The sequence below is a fragment of the Python bivittatus genome, unplaced genomic scaffold (genome assembly GCF_059951505.1).
Source record: "Python bivittatus isolate LINGU-HERP-01145 unplaced genomic scaffold, Pbiv_v1 ctg000690_np1212, whole genome shotgun sequence".
In the NCBI taxonomy this organism is placed as follows: Eukaryota; Metazoa; Chordata; class Lepidosauria; order Squamata; family Pythonidae; genus Python; species Python bivittatus.
In genome coordinates, this window is record NW_028277096.1 from 9433643 (window position 1) to 9449312 (window position 15670).

At 40.8% G+C, this 15670-nt stretch overlaps 1 protein-coding gene across 1 annotated transcript; it reads left to right on the forward strand.

Moving 5' to 3' along the window:
* The first annotated feature begins 6950 nt into the window (after window positions 1-6950).
* Window positions 6951-10494, forward strand: PGBDF (plakoglobin binding and degradation factor). Its single transcript, XM_088152423.1, has 2 exons — window positions 6951-8273; window positions 9888-10494. The coding sequence occupies exons 1-2, from the start codon at window positions 8047-8049 to the stop codon at window positions 10177-10179; spliced, it is 519 nt and encodes a 172-aa protein (XP_088008549.1). The 5' UTR covers window positions 6951-8046; the 3' UTR covers window positions 10180-10494.
* Window positions 10495-15670: the final 5176 nt, after the last annotated feature.

Sequence of the window (15670 nt, forward strand, 5' to 3'; positions counted from 1 at the left end):
CTTTTAAATACATAAGGGGATTTTCAGAACTTTGGGAGCAGGATCCAGAAAAAGGAGAATCTCCTAGCATGCCCTGATCAGTGTTTTGCTGTGTTTCCACTTTGAAGTTCTCTTCTCTTCTCCTTGGTGACAGCAGCTCTCTACAAAACACTCCCTGTTAACCCTGCTAGATCGGATGTCGCTTTGCTTCAGCTGGAACAAACACTCTCTATGAATGGGGGGAGGAGGGGGAACCTGGCTCTTGGAAACAGAGGCAAAAGGAGTTATCAATTGGTATTTTTGCTTTCTGACTGATTCGTAAGAGACATGCACACATTTACACCAACTGGCCCAGCATTATTGTGTATGCAAAAGATATTCCAGATGACATTTATTGTTTCCTTCTTGACACTTCCCAGGCAATGACACACTTAGAAGGGTGGCAGACATTTCAAACCCACTTGGTTCCAACATACAACCCATTTGTAGGGTAGGGATGGAGAAAGTTTTGTACCCAGTTGGTTCTAGCAGTGCATGCCAGCAGGCCAGAGCAAAGAAATCAGGGAAATTATGGATGAGATTCTATCTAGCATGTAATGAGCTGGAGAGGGAGACAAAGAAAAGAACTGGGCATTCTTTTTCCCCAACTTATGCCAGGTTCCCACAATTAGCTATGTAGGTGGGAATGCCTCTTGCAATAGATATTGTGTTGAATGAGGAGTAATTTGAATTTGTGGACAGTATTGTGCTCTTCCACAGGGAGGAAATACTTAGTTTGAGGATGCTTCTGAAGACTTTGACTTCTGAGATCGAGCACCTTTTTGTCAACTATGTTTGATGTGCCGACCATGCCCCTACTTTGAAGAAAATGACTTTAAAACAGAGTGTTGTATGCGGCAATAACTCCCACAATGCCCTTTGTGTTCCTGGTCTGGAAACTTCAGTTATTATTTTATTTATATTTATTTATGTATATTTCAAATTTAGACACCACCCATCTCACCAGGAAGTGACTCTTGACATTATCAAATGCAGCAGCCAAGTTGGTCTTTGGAAGAATTCAAAGATTTTTTGGAGTGAACTCAGATTCATTCAAAGCCTGAAGCCAGTTGGAGGGATCCAGAGGAGATGGCTGTGGCCTGTCTTGCTACATTCACAGGGATGAGTTTAATCCTATGAATCCTGAAGAAGTGGACGAGGTCCTCTGCAATATCAGCTCAGTCACTTGCAGTCCAGACCATTGACCCTCTTGGTTGGTGAAATCCTTCAGGGAAGTGAAGGGGAGCTGGGTCACAGTGGTGGTAGATGTATCCTTGGGAGAGGGAATGCTACGTTCTTCTTTGAAAGAGGAGTTGTGCGCCCCCTCCTCAGGAAGCCGTCACTTGACTCAGAAATACTGGGGGAAGGTTGTAGAGAAAGGGGTTGGGCTGCAACTGCAGAAGGCCCTGGAGAAAACAAACTATCTGGAGCCGTTTCAGGCTGGTTTCAGGCCTGGCTTCAGTATGAAGACAGCATTGATCATGCTTATTGATGATCTCTAGTTGGATCAGGATAGGTATACTGTAGTGTGACCCTCCTGGTGTCCTCTGTACATGAAACTGCTGGATATATGGGGAGGTACTACAGGGTCCAATATGTACATGAAACTGCTGGATATATCGTTGTCAGCAGCATGGGGTGAGGTTTCATCAGTATACTGATGATACCCAACTGTACATCTTAACCCCTGGAAAATAAGTGATTTTGTCAAAGTGCTGCTGAGGTGCTTAGAAACTGTCTAGGTTTGGATGCAGAAGAACAGGCTGAGGCAAACCCGGCAAGATAGAGTGGCCTGTTTCAAAGGCCTGTTGATTTCAGTGAAATTCCATTGTTGACTCTGAATGGGTAGCATTCCTCCAGGTGAAGCTGGTTCACAATTTGGGGATCCTTTTGGACTTTCAGCTTTTGTTCAAAGAGCAGGTGGCAGCTGTGGCTAAGAGAGCCTTTACCCAATTTCATCTTGTGTTCCAATTATAACCTTTCTGGGAACAGCAAGCATTACTCACTGTCAGCCATGCCTTAGTAGCACCTCTCAAGTGGATTGTTGCAATGTGGCCTACATAGGGCTGTCCTTGAAGAGTGTTTGCAAGCTACAGGATGCAAGTAGTGATAGGTACACCTCAAGGCGCCAACATAGCACCTCTATTCAGAAAGCTGCACTGGTTACTAGTTGGCTTCTGGGTGCAGTTCAAGATACTGGTTGCCATCTTTGAAGTCCTTCATGGTTTGGAGCCTGGGTTTTTGAATGCCAATTTCTCCCAGTAACATCTGCCTAACCTCAGTGTTTCTCAACCTTGGCAGCTTGAAGAAGTGTGGCAAGGCTGGCTGGGAAATTCTGGGAGTTGAAGTCCACACATCTTCAAGTTGCCAAGGTTGAGAAACACTGGCCTACCTGATAAAATCTAGTAGGGTGGGCTCACTATGTATCTATATAAATTGAATAATATATAATAATATAGCTATATAAATTGAATAAATAAATAAATCTCCTCAATGAGATACTATGACCTTCAAGGGCCACATAACTATGCTTTCAACCACTACCCTGTGGAGTAGCAACCCCTGAAGAGTGATTTGTTCCTTCCCTTCTGGCTTTTTTTTTCAGCTGGTGAAAACCTTGTTGTTCCACCAAGCCCCCTGGTTGGTTTATGGTAATTGTCTCTTGGTGAGATTAGGTTTCTTTTTATTATCATTAATCTTTTTATTGGTGATTCCCATATTCTAGTGGCTGTTTTTTAAATTGATTGTATCTTTTTTTAATTACAATTACATATTGGGGAGTTGTACTTCGCACAGAGGTGGCAGATTGGAGTGGCCTAAAAATAAATATATATCCTACTTATGTGGAAAGCATTACACTGGTTAGAAATCTGTTTCCCAGTGACATACAAAAGGTGTTTATTTCTTGTAAAGCCCTCTATGACTTGGATCCAAGTTATTTCCTTCGATCTGATCCTACTCTCCACCCACAACATGCACACACCCACACCCGCACCCACACACAAACACACACACAGATTATTCAAGGAAGTTTGTCTTGTGGTGACTTGGGCTGAGTCTTCTCTGTAGATGCTCCTCTGGGACACAGGAACATACTTCCTACTGAATTGAAGAGACCTACTGTAGCTCTTCAGGGCCTGTTTCAAAGGTCCGAAAACATATCCTTTGAAACAGGCTTTTAACAGTGGATTGTTTTAGAATTGCTTTTAATATTTTTCATTTTAAAATTCAAATTTTATGTATATCACTGGGAGACCTGACTAGTTTGCTGTATAACAAGTTCAAGGAGTAAAACATGTATCAGAACCCCAAGGAGCTGCTAAGGAAGGTTATGGGCTGGCAGAGCTGAGAGTTAAAAGATCTACATGGGGTTCAGCCTAGCCAGAGGTTCCTCCAAACCTGCTTTAGGACCACTCATACCACATAGGACCACAGTCCAAGAATAAATTACATGCAAAGATCTTAAAACTGCACTCTAATAAAAGGATCTCATGCAGAAATCTTTGTCTACTGTGGGTATTAGAGAGTTACTGACAGTTGGAGTTATCAATTAGATGGAGTTGTTATTTTTCAGGAGGAGTCTTTCAACTCTGCACACAAAAATCCCAGCTTCAAGGTTTGGCAGCCCCAGTTAATAGATCTGAACAATCTGCATGTTTTATCTGAGCTGTCACACAAGTGAAAAATTCTTAGGTAATTTTTCTCATTGAATTTAAACTGATTCATTCATCAGTCTGTGTTGCTTCTGAATAAAGGTAATCATGCTGGAAGGAAAAATAACAGTAAAACAAATTGAATGATTATTATATGAAAAATAACCAGATCATTCCATGGCAACAGTTGCAAAATGATGCGTGTTCAATATCTCTTGTGTCAAACTGGCTTACTCTCAATTAAATGTGCACAGAGCCGAGCCTCAGTTATCCATCTGTAGTCATATTTCAAAAGAAAATGGTTAACATTTTCAGAGTACAGTGTTCTTGGAAGGAGTGAGGAAATCAGCTTGTTTCCACTGTCTGTCACCACTGATACTCAGAGGGAAAGTCATAGCTCAATAGTAAAGTGAGGGTTACCATATCTGTTCTGCAAAACTCTACATAACCATCAGATGGCAGCAAAGAGATACAGGAAGTCCTTTGCTGCTGGTCCTCCATATATTTGCAGCCCAAATCTCATAGCCCTAAGGAAAGTGTATGCAGAAGGTCCAGCTTCAATTCCTGGCACGTCATCTGAAACCTTGGAAAGACCAAATCAGTCAGAGTAGACAGTAGTTGTGTTCACACAACATATTTTCCAGGGCAGGTACATTCACACAAACTGTTAATCTTGGTTAATCTTGTTGGTACTAGTTTTGTGTGAACTCTGCCCCTCTGATTAGTTTATGGGTCAAGGTGTTGTGTGCACCTAACAAATGGGTTAATGTAGTAATAGGTTGTATGAATGCAGTCAACACTGAGCTAGAAGCATAAACTATCAGGCCCAAACAAAGCAGTTCCTGATGCTAATTTCATAATTCTTAATTCCTAACCCATTTCCCTTCCCTTTGCATGGAAACTTCTGATCTTACAAGGATATCAGATACAGGAAGGAAGGAAGGAAGGAAGGAAGGAAGGAAGGAAGGAAGGAAGGAAGGAAGGAAGGAAGGAAGGAAGGAAGGAAGGAAGGAAGGAAGGAAGGAAGGAAGGAAGGAAGGAAGGAAGGAATTGTAATCCTACTTTTCCTTGAAATTCAATTGGCCCAATTAAATTTAGCTTTAAATGGTTTTATGAAGGTTTATATTTTTAACAATGATGTTTTAAGGTTATTTTAAACTTTTGTGATTTTATTTGAGGGAACTTCCCTGAGTGCCATGGAAGGGGTATAAGTGCCATAAAGTGGTAGAAAGGGGTATAAATCCAGGTAAATAAATGATATTAAATTATATTGGAATGTCAGCTCAGACCATATCCCTGGTTTAAAAATATACTTGCTTTTTACTATTGTTAGTTTAAAAGTATTTATGTTTGACTTTCTGCTTACCCTGGCTCTCAAAGCAATATATAGTTTCTTTAAAAAAAAATAAATTTGATAAACTTATAAGATCACAATAAAATCAAGGCAAAAATAAATAATTAAAACCAACCCAAACAAAATTAAAATCTGTTAGAAGCTCTCACAGGCTCCATGGAAGCAGTACAGTTATTATTGCATGTCTAAAATTCAGCAAAGTGAATTAGGGGAGAAGGACGCTCAGCAGTCCAAAACTGTTTAGGGCTTTATAGGTCAAAACCCAGCACTTGGAAACATATGTAAAACTGGGGTAGCTATTTGAAGACCAGAGATAAATTATAAAGTACATGGTATCAACAATAAATTTTACTCACTTTATACTAATTGAAATTACCTACACATATGAAGGGTAGCTGTATAGGTTACAGCAGTCTACATTAGAGGTAATGAAGGCATATGTTGCTATGGCCAGATCCATTTTTCTCACAAAGAGGTCCGGCTGGCTTTCACTGAGAGCTGGGAAAATATTTTCCTTATTCAGTGCCCATGTGGGCTTCCAAGAAAACTAGAGGGGGTAAAATTGGACTCTGCTTAAAACTCCACATGGAGGGTAAATTCTGATCAAGTATTGAGGCAACCCTTTTTGATCATGAATTTCACTTTGTTTAATTTGAGGATATGGATAAGTTGGAGAAATGAAGCCACAGGTATGAGTTCTATGTCTAGTTTAGCCAACACTGTAATTGTTTACAGAGAATTGGCCAGTTGGGTGATAGTGGTTTTAAGAACTCTGGAAAATTGACAAAAAATCACATCCTAAAAGAAGCAGGTGACATCTTGGATTTCACCACCCTCTACAACTGCTAGCCAGTCTCCAACACTCCTTTTAAAAATAAAGTACGCAACTTCAGGCTTAGAATCAGAGAGTCCTACAGTTGGTAGTCTAACACCTAGCTCAGTATGGGAATCCACATTTCAGAATCAAAGAGAAGAAAAGCACCTTTTTGGATAAGGCTGATTGTTTGGACCCATTTGGACTCAGACCTGGTTTGGGGTTAGAAGCAGCCTTAATCACTTTGATGGGTAACCTATACCAGGAACTGAATAGAGGGAATGTCCTTTCTTGATCAGCAGTACTGTTTCTCCAGAACTTACTATGTGAAATCCCCTATGACCTCACAATAGCTGAAGCCAATTTGTTTTCATTTACTGAGCTACAGTGTGATATTGTGATGCGAGAGGTCATCTGGTGAGTTAGAAGGTATTAACTATATCCTTTTTCTTTTGTGGTGAAAAAAGATGTTATGTCTTAATACCGGAAAGAGAGTCTTTTTAAAAGAAAAAAAAGAGAAATCATAGGCCAACTTAGGTCTCAAGTGGGTCGTTTCCACTTGGCTCCTGTGGTCATGCTAAGGACTGTAAAATTAAGAAGCTAGTTCCAGGGATAGAAGATTCTAAACTCCAACTAAATCAGATCAGATATCTTTATTACTTTGTAAAAATAAACCACACAACAATTTGTTACAAGGGAAAGAGGAAAACAATAAAACAACATAACTAATTAAAAGTTGTGTGCAATTGTATAACATGATCAAGATATTTGACCACCTGGTATGTGAGTGTCGAGTCAGCATCCCTTAATAAGTAAGTAAGTATTATTCTATAATACTGTCTAAGTAGTATGGGGTAATGAACTCAAACCATTTTGTGTGTAACTCGAATCATTGTGTATTTAACTCAAATTTTGCTACACGGGCTCTTTTCATAGCTATGGGTTGTCCTTAAACCAGGCGTTCTTAACCCGGGGACTTCCTGTGCTTAACTCATGAAGTCTGCAGCGTGACATCACAACACGTGCTCCATCACTCCCCCACATTTTTCCAAGCCCCAATTTTTAGATGCACCATCTTTTTAATAAGCACTGAAATAGGCCTATTAAGTCTTCAGTAGACTTAATGCATGTATTTTATTTTATTTTTTTAAAGTCCAGCACTGACCTTTACAGTGATATCACCATGGAACGTCAAGAGGCCCCCAAATTGTGTAAAATGAGGCATTTTTTCTGCCTGGAAAAAAAAGGTTTCATTTCCTTTCAAAGTAGTAGAAAGCAAAATAAAGTACAGAATCACATTTTTACTTGCCGGTAATGATTAACACAGAAATTATGACAACATCTGTTGGAATGTCAGAATCCTTGAAGGCCTTTCAGGAATTACTACTGTTTTGACAGATTAGCAAAATGAGAAAATGAAAAGAAAAAAAAATCCAGTAAGGTCTGAATCTTTCTTTGATGGGAGATCCTAGTTCATGTTAGCAATGAATCTTCACAACACTGCTTGCTTTTTCTAATCAAAGCAAAAGAATACAGTTCAGTTGGCAGATCTGTTTGTGGTCTGTGTGTTTGCAGTCACACCCCATAAACTTCACTGTGAGATTTTGAAGAGCGATCTGTTGATTGATTTGGGGTTTCTGTGTTTTATGATGGTGTTCATAAGAATGTTTGCTTCTTGAAATGTAAATAATAGGAAGGACTTTGGGATCATTTATTTTAAATTAAAGATTAATTTTAAACACACATTTAAAATGGACCTGGTTTACGGCAAAGCTCCCAGTTCCTAGAATGCCCTTGAATTCCATAAAGGCCCATTCTTAGTAAACATAACACTGGAATGAGGGCAAACCTTTTGCTTTGCTTGTAAAAGTGCTCCCCTGCTCAGAAAGAAGACAGCAATAAATTGGGAATTGTCAACAAGGGTTTTGGGGGGCGGGGGGCTACAGAGGATGAGAAGGAGCACTCTCCCCAGGTTGTGTTCTGGGGTGTTTTGAGAATGCCCACAAGCAGCCATTGCTGCAGCTATTTTGTAAATGGGCAGAGCCCCTTCCCATGGCAACCATCGTCCTTGAGCACCCAAAACATATTCTCAAATGCCCAGCATGCTCCAGCCCAAAGAGGTTGGAATTTGTGTCACCTATTCATTATTCCTTCTGTTATCATTTGTCTTCCCTTCTTTCTGGGGGCCAGGTTTCAAATAATTTCCAATGTCCCAAAACAGACAAGAAAAGGAAGAAAATCAGTCAGATGAGAAATGCCACCAAGAGCCAGAAGCAGTGGAAAAGGAGTTGGAAGCCAATGCAGACAGAACCGGGTCTGGCCTGCCAGCCTATCCTCAGACTTCAAGCACAGAGCAAACACCAAAGTCCGAGAGCTGGCTTTGGGGGTGGTTTCCCTTCCCTCTTCTCTCTGGGCTGACCTGGTTGGGAGACAGGTAATAGCCAGGAAAGCAGTGCTTTAAACCAGGTGTCTTCTCCTTCGTGGCGGTCAGAGTTGAAAGGCTCCCATTGCATTTGAGGTTCACTGAGGGTAGAAATATGGAACACCAACACTGGGGAGATCCTTGGAGGGCTTCTACTCCATCTCTGCGCTCAGTGTTGGAGATCTGCAGCTTCCCTGGTGGTGCCCTCCAGGTAGATGTGACTTTAATCTCTAGATTCCCTATGGATTTTGGGGACTGAAGTTCAACGTAACTGTCGAGCACTATGTTGGGAACAGTTGACGAGATGGCTGGCCAGCCTCTGTTTCAAAACATTGAAGCAAGAAGGAGCGCAGGTCACTTTAAACAATGTCTCCTACTCATCAGTTGAAACTCTCATATTGTGATCCTTCCTGTCTCTTTTTCTCAGCTGGACACCATGCAATTAAGTATTTTTCCCATTAAAAATACTCTTTGGCCAGGGAGCAAAACCAGTGGCCACGTGAACAAGGCCTGTGTCTCATAGCAATGAAATCCATAATTTGTAAAGAAATCCTTCTCTTTCTCAGCCCTGAATCTTCTCATGTTTATTTTCAAAGGACAACCCTAAGTTTCAACTTCATCAGAAGGGAAAAATAACTTCCTTCTGCCCACATTTTCCAAAGGCTGCTGTCATTTTCTGGACTGTTTACCATTTTATTAAATGAATTCTCACTCCCTTGCCTTACCATCCTAAAATGTTTGCTCAGGAGTTAAGTCCTACTGGGTTCCATCAAACTCATGCCCAATTTAGCTGAACAGAAGAACTATACCAGCCATGTTTTTTAGAGAGCTGAAAACTGCTGTATTTAGTGGCAATCATAATAGGATTTTTGCAACCCCCCACCTTCAGTCATCACTGATGAATGCTATGGGAGGAAATAGCTGTACCCTAGCTCTATGGTTGGTTCAGAACTGCCACTAGTTGGGACTTGTCTGAGGATCAGGAGAGATATGCTCCCTACCCCCCTCCAACATCAGAGGTGAAAAATAGCTTTGGAAGTTTCCATTACAGCTAGAAGGAACAAGTCTGTTTTCCCCCTTCCCCTGAAAGGGGAAAAAAAACCCCTAACCATTTGTAAAAAGCAAAAAACAAGCAAATACCTGACTGAAGCATCTGGTCATCTGATTATTTGTGAATAACAAGAGCTTGGGAAAAACTAGGGATTTAATTTTTTTTTTTAAGTTTTGCTTTTTTTTTTTTTGCACCTACTTGCCTTCTTGCTGCCAATCTGTTTAGAGCAGTGTTTCTTAACCTTGGCGACTTGAAGACGTGTGGACTTCAACTCCCAGAATTCCCTGGGGAATTGAAGTCCACATGTCTTCAAGTCACCAAGGTTAAGAAACACTGATTTAGAGCATTTTGTTAAATCTCATTTTACATTCTGAGCTGGAGGACTACACTCTGGAAAAATGGTGTTTGATTGGAAAAGTGGATCGAGCTGGAAGCATTTTGAGCTGAGTAAAACCATATTGCGAGGTGGTAATTACAGCCTTAAACAGCAGGATTCAAAAGGTTGACGCACATCATCTGCTCCCTTGAAAAGAAGCACTGGCCATTTTAAGTGCATTATTCTTTCTTTGCTGCAGAAACAAGTCACTTCAGGAACCCATTTGCTGCCAACTCCAGAGAAAAAGAACATCCAGTAATATGTGCCCGGCATGTGAGATTATGTTCTGCAAAAAATGTGAGACATTACATTACAGCCGAGTCTTCATTGAGCACGGGCTTCTGGGCCACAGCACAGAAATCTTGCCAGAGGCCAGGAGTCCCACAGTGAGCACAGGCAAGACACAGTTTCTGGGTTTGCACGTTGTGGTTTGTAGAATCAGCCACTGCTGGCTAGGTTTATTTATTTATCAAGTTTGTAAAGCCACCTGACTCCATAATGAACTGCCCAAACCAAGCAAATTCAGTACATGGACCATGGTTGGGTGATTACATATTGCCTTTCCTAATGGATTAACTCTCCCTTGGAGTAGCCATCTTTTTGCTGCCAGAGGATCAGTGCCTTTCAGCTAAGAAAATCTTCCTAGACCAGAAATAGTGCTAATAATACGGAAAGAGAGGCTGCTTCAACAATAACTCAATACAGTAGGGACTTCCAGTTTTCCTGAAATCTTGTGAAATCTCAAGAGAGAAGGCTAAAAACATAAGTGATATAGGCGGTCCCATGTAGTTTCAACCATTTTTAAAAGCAATTCTTACTATATTTTAAATTAATTTTTATTTGATTTTGTGAATGCCCATCTTGGAGTGATCTAGGGATATTGTGAGCATCCAAGCATCCATAGCTGCTGCACTGCCAGATTCTGTTGTGTCAAACGTTGCAGAGTCTGGAATAAAGGGGTAACACAATGCACACCTTGGCTTTCTTACTTCCATAACAGATTCCTGCAACAATGTACAGGAATTGAGTCTTGCTGCTCTCTCTATTTCTGATCATTACATAAGGTGCTAGCTCAATGTTTCTCAACCTTGCTGGCTGAGGAATTCTGGGACTTGAAGTCCACACCTCTTAAAGTTGCCGAGGTTGAGAAACACTAGTTTAGAGCAATGTTTTTCAAACTTGAGAACTTTAAGAGGTGTGGACTTGAACTCCTAGAATTCCATGCTGTCTGGGGAATTCTGGAACACCTCTTAAAGTTGCCAAGTTTGAAAAACACTGGTTTAGAGTGTAGCTTCTGAAATACCACTGAAAAGTCAAGTGCAATTCTGGGCTTTGAACAAAATATCCATCCTTGGAATACATAGATATTTTCATCTTGTCCAGCAGGACTTATCTTGCAAAAAAAAAAAAGGTGGTTGGACTTGGTAATCAGAAACCACCTGCCTCTCAGCATTCAATATGTGGGGACAATCCATTGGGAGAAGCTATGCCTTCTGTTATATGTTTATATGGATGTTCTTATGAGGAAGTACTTAGCTGACTGTAATGGGAAGGCAGATGCTGGACTTGAAGAATGTTTTGGTCTGATCTAGCAAGGTTGGTGTTCTGCTTTTAAAAATGCACAAATGAATGAGAAGCACATAGCATGCCCCAGTGGAGCATCTCTCATTAATGGCAATAAATGTAACTATGCCAGACGCTAAGGCTAAAGAGAAAAGGGCTTCACAGAGTTATTTAGTATATCACTGGTGGAAACAGAATGCTGGGCTGGATAAACCTGGGTCTGATTTAACAGGTAGCTCTATATCACTGTTTTTATTCCAGGTTCCATAGACTTAGTTGGTGCTCAAGTGGAAGCAGAAGATAGGGAGACAAAGGGGCCATGAGCAATGGACATATTTCTTGATGGTCCACCAACAACACCAGCCTCGGCTTCATTTATTAACCTAAAAGGATTGAAGTTTGTCCAAGTTCACCATGGCTGCTTATATCTGTGTGGCAGTGGGATTGTTTCATTCTGAATAAAATCTATTTGGCTTTGAGGCTTTCCAAAAACATGGAGTTATAGCAAGGTTGGACTGATACCTGAAGAATCCAAAGGATAGCAATGGAGGGAGGATTCTAATCTCTATCTCTGCTAACTCAGTTGAAAGTTTTTAACTATGGCCTAGTCCCTTTCACACTTTTATCTATACCAGTATTCTCCAACTTGGTGCCTCCAACTGTGTTGGTAACCTCTCTTACCAATATCTCCTATTTGGTCCAGGGACTTGTCTTTAAACCTTCAGAACTTCTTGTGATTATCACATATGGTTTCCCAGGTTTCCTTGGAATCAATAAGTTTTGGATCAATAAGAAAAATGTTTACTCTTCTCCTGAACTATTTGGGGTTGGGTACTTTGTGGTTATAGTGTGAGGGAATTCTCCCACAGTTATTGTCATACAAAAATTAGCTAGTGAACTTAGTTGTGTCATTTAGAATTAGAAGTTCACCTGGAAGTCAACCTAAAATCCCATTATTGGGAGGGGGAATGAATAACCGAGAGCAAGATAGTAACATCACAAACAGTGTCAGCCCAAGAAGCTAGACCAACGCTATAGAGATTTTATTGGAAGAGCTATAGTAACAGGATTTTGCAAGTCTGAATGTGCTTCCCACTCCCTCACTTTATCTTCATATGAACTAGGGAGGGGCCTGAGACATTTTCTCAGGTTATTTTCTTGGTCCTGGCTTAAGCCCACTTATCAAGGCCATTCCCTCTTCCCTCTACAGTGAATGGCCTTTGCAGGATCTGCATGTGTGTTAAACTGCCTAGAGGGTTTCTTTTCCCTGGCCTAATACAGTGATTCAGTGTATTATCTCAGCATAAGTATGAACGAGGCCATTATATTACACCACAGTATGTTTTCTTTAGGCAGTGCATGTGCTCTGTTGCACAGCAACTCTGTTCAGTGTGTGAATGATTGGCCATTTTCACCCAGAATGGGCCAATCCATGTGTTCCAGGGCTGATTCATGCATTTCTGGAAGTGGAGGAACAGCAAGTGGTTTGTGGCATTCCTGACCCAAATTATTTCAAGACTTCTACTTCCTGTTCTGGACAATCCACTTCTGGAAAAGCATGAACCAACTCTGGGAACACACAGGCCAGTCTGTTTTCAGTGAGAAACAGATAGTGTTTTGCCCATCTCCAGTGGTTTGTTAATCCAAGGGTTAGGTTTAGCATGTTGTGAGAACCCAGTTACGCCATAAAGTCCTTCGCCCCAAAACGCATGGTTTCTGAGAACTGGAGGAGACAATTCAAACCAAAGGAAACAATCCTAACAGAGGGATCTTTGCTCAGTGACAGGGAGCAAAGAAATGTAGGTGATGAAGCAGGTGAAACAACATTGATAGACCTTTGTCTTCTAGCTGCACATTTTTCCCATTCAGAATCCATATCCCTTTGCCATTTCAGCGGTTCAAAAATGGCTACCTGTCCTCTTGCAGCCTTCCTGCCTGTTGCAAAATTGCTCAATGTGTACGCATGCATTGTGCATGCCTTTTAAGGGGTAAACAAATAATCTTGGGAAACAGGCTGCTGCCCTCTAAGTAGTTTGTCAATATGGGATTGACAAAAGCCAACATTGGCATGTTGCAACATGAAGACGTACAAAGAATGGCCAACTCCCTTTTGCATTCTTCTGGCAGGGAAAGAGGCCAAATAGCACATTACAGCAAGAAATCAAAGGTGAAAACAGCTTCTCAGGGGCCTTGATCATCAACAGAAGGGAATCGTTGTGGCATCATTATGGTAAAGTGTTGAGAAAAGAGGGACACAATGATGCCACTAGTTAACCACCAAAGTCATAATAACTCCTCACCACTCAATCTGGCAACTCTCATAATAACCAAATCTGCCTAGAATTCAAAAAGACTTTGTAGCTGGAGAATAGTCTTCATTTTGTCAATGAAGAGGCTGTGGCTTGGATGCTGCGGCCAGTCAGCATTTGGGAAATGTGTTCTATGACTGCGAAGCTTTGGCCTTGAGTTCTGTGATGGAGGGCATGGCATTTCCAGCCACGACATAGCACTGTTTATTTCTCTAGCGCAGGGCTTTTCTGTGGAATCCTAGGATGGGACCCCATGAAAGATTACAGGGGCAAAAAAGTCCCTAGCAATTGTTGGTTTTAACCTCCCAAGTAATTGTGAAATTCAAGTTTTAATTTTTGTACAGTGGAAATGGTAATCTTGCAGTTACAATAAACACCTTACTTTTTCAATTTACAAGGATTGGATGGACTTTCTGGGATGATAATTGGGGCAATCGTTTTTGTGAAATTCAAGTAACCTTAAAATAGAAATCTGCATAAATATGTTACAAACGAAATACAAGTTTTGTTTTATTGCCAATTTTCTATCATAGAGTTTTGCCTCTTGATCAGGGGGTTCTGAGAACCCCCCACACACACACATTTACTAACAGGTTCTACACACTGAAAAGGCTTGCAAGCCCACGTGCTAGAGAACTGAGTAAGCAAAGCTTGCAGACTACCTTCAGTTCACTGTTTTTTGCAAGCTTACAAAGTTGTATCTGGCTTGTCTGTAATGTTGAACCTCGCAGTATGAAAGCCAGTTGCAGTATCTCTTGGAGTCATGTGTTTCATGTATTTCTTAGCCATCTTTCCAGACCACAATTCCTAAGTGGCATAGAGTAGTTTTAAAGTTAATTAAGTCCCCCACAAAGAGTGTTTTATTATAAATTTGGTGAATGAAAGCAAACTCACTTTGTAAGTAATGGTTTGAGGCCAATTTGTTTCTCCTCACCATAGTTAAATTTAACTGCAGTTTGTCCCAGCTTAGATGTCGCAGTAACCTGTGATTACAAGGATTTGTTTCCATTCTAGACTAAACTCTTCCTTAGGAAACATTCATGGACTACTGTATTTTGCTTTAGCATTTGAGCTCTCTTCCTGCTACACCCCTTACCTCCTAGCCATCTCCTGAAAGCTGTTTACAAACCACACTTTAATGAATTTATCCTCCACTGCGAACAGCTTCCAAGCCCAGTGGGTGATAGCGTGGTATGGCTCACTGCCTACCCTTATCTACTCTAACCCAAAACAGGTTTTTTAAGGATGCAGAGAGATCTTTCTCAGGCCTGAGAGATATTGGGCTTTTGGCATTGAAGACAGCTTCTTTGATGCTCAGCTACTCCTTTTTGCTAAAACCACTAACATAGCTACAGTACCTAACTGGAAATTTCTCAGCATGGGAAGCACCAATTAGGTGTCAAATATGGAACTCCATCTTTTTTCACCCGGAGCTCTTGCCTGTGAATGCTTACCCCACAATAAATCTGAAAATTCACAAACTATACAGGATGTTCTGACTTTGCTGCAAGTGAACATACCGATTCAGTTATCTATCCCTTTGAAACTTGGCCGAAAAGAATCAGGATAGATCACTGTCACCTCCTGACAGCTAAAGTGGGGGAGGGCACAGAAACCATAAAGTCAGAATATGGCTATAATCCCATATAACCTTATCTGAAAAAAAAAAATATCCCAGGAACTGAGTGTCATTTATAACTGAGTAGATGTGTATAGGATTGTCCTGCTAATCTAATTCCAGAAAGATAAAATTCAATAATCATCAACTTGGTACTACATCATTCTAGAAGCCCTGGAAGGACAGAAAAATGATGAAGCTCATTTCCTGCTATAAAGTTCTAACAAATAACTTTACTTTCCTCAAGACAATATACTGTAAATGGGTGTGATTGAAGGCAAATACTAGAATACGTCATTTAAGACAAATTCCCACTGTAGCTGAAAACTATGCACGGCTTCACACACATGAAATCCACATAGAAACCCAGAAATCTAGCCTTGCAAGGAAGAAAAAAAATATTCTGAACTCATTCTGATCTATCCCTTCTTACAGATGTGTCTCCTTTAATGGGACAAACTGTTGTGTGCTCCCCAATCTACAGTTTAAGAT

Coding starts and splice junctions, on each gene's coding strand:
- PGBDF (XM_088152423.1), top strand. CDS start 8,047: ATGTCCCAAAACAGACAAGAAAAGGAAGAAAATCAGTCAGATGAGAAA. Junction 8,274..9,887: donor CTGACCTGGTTGGGAGACAG/GTAATAGCCAGG, acceptor TCTTTGCTGCAG/AAACAAGTCACTTCAGGAAC.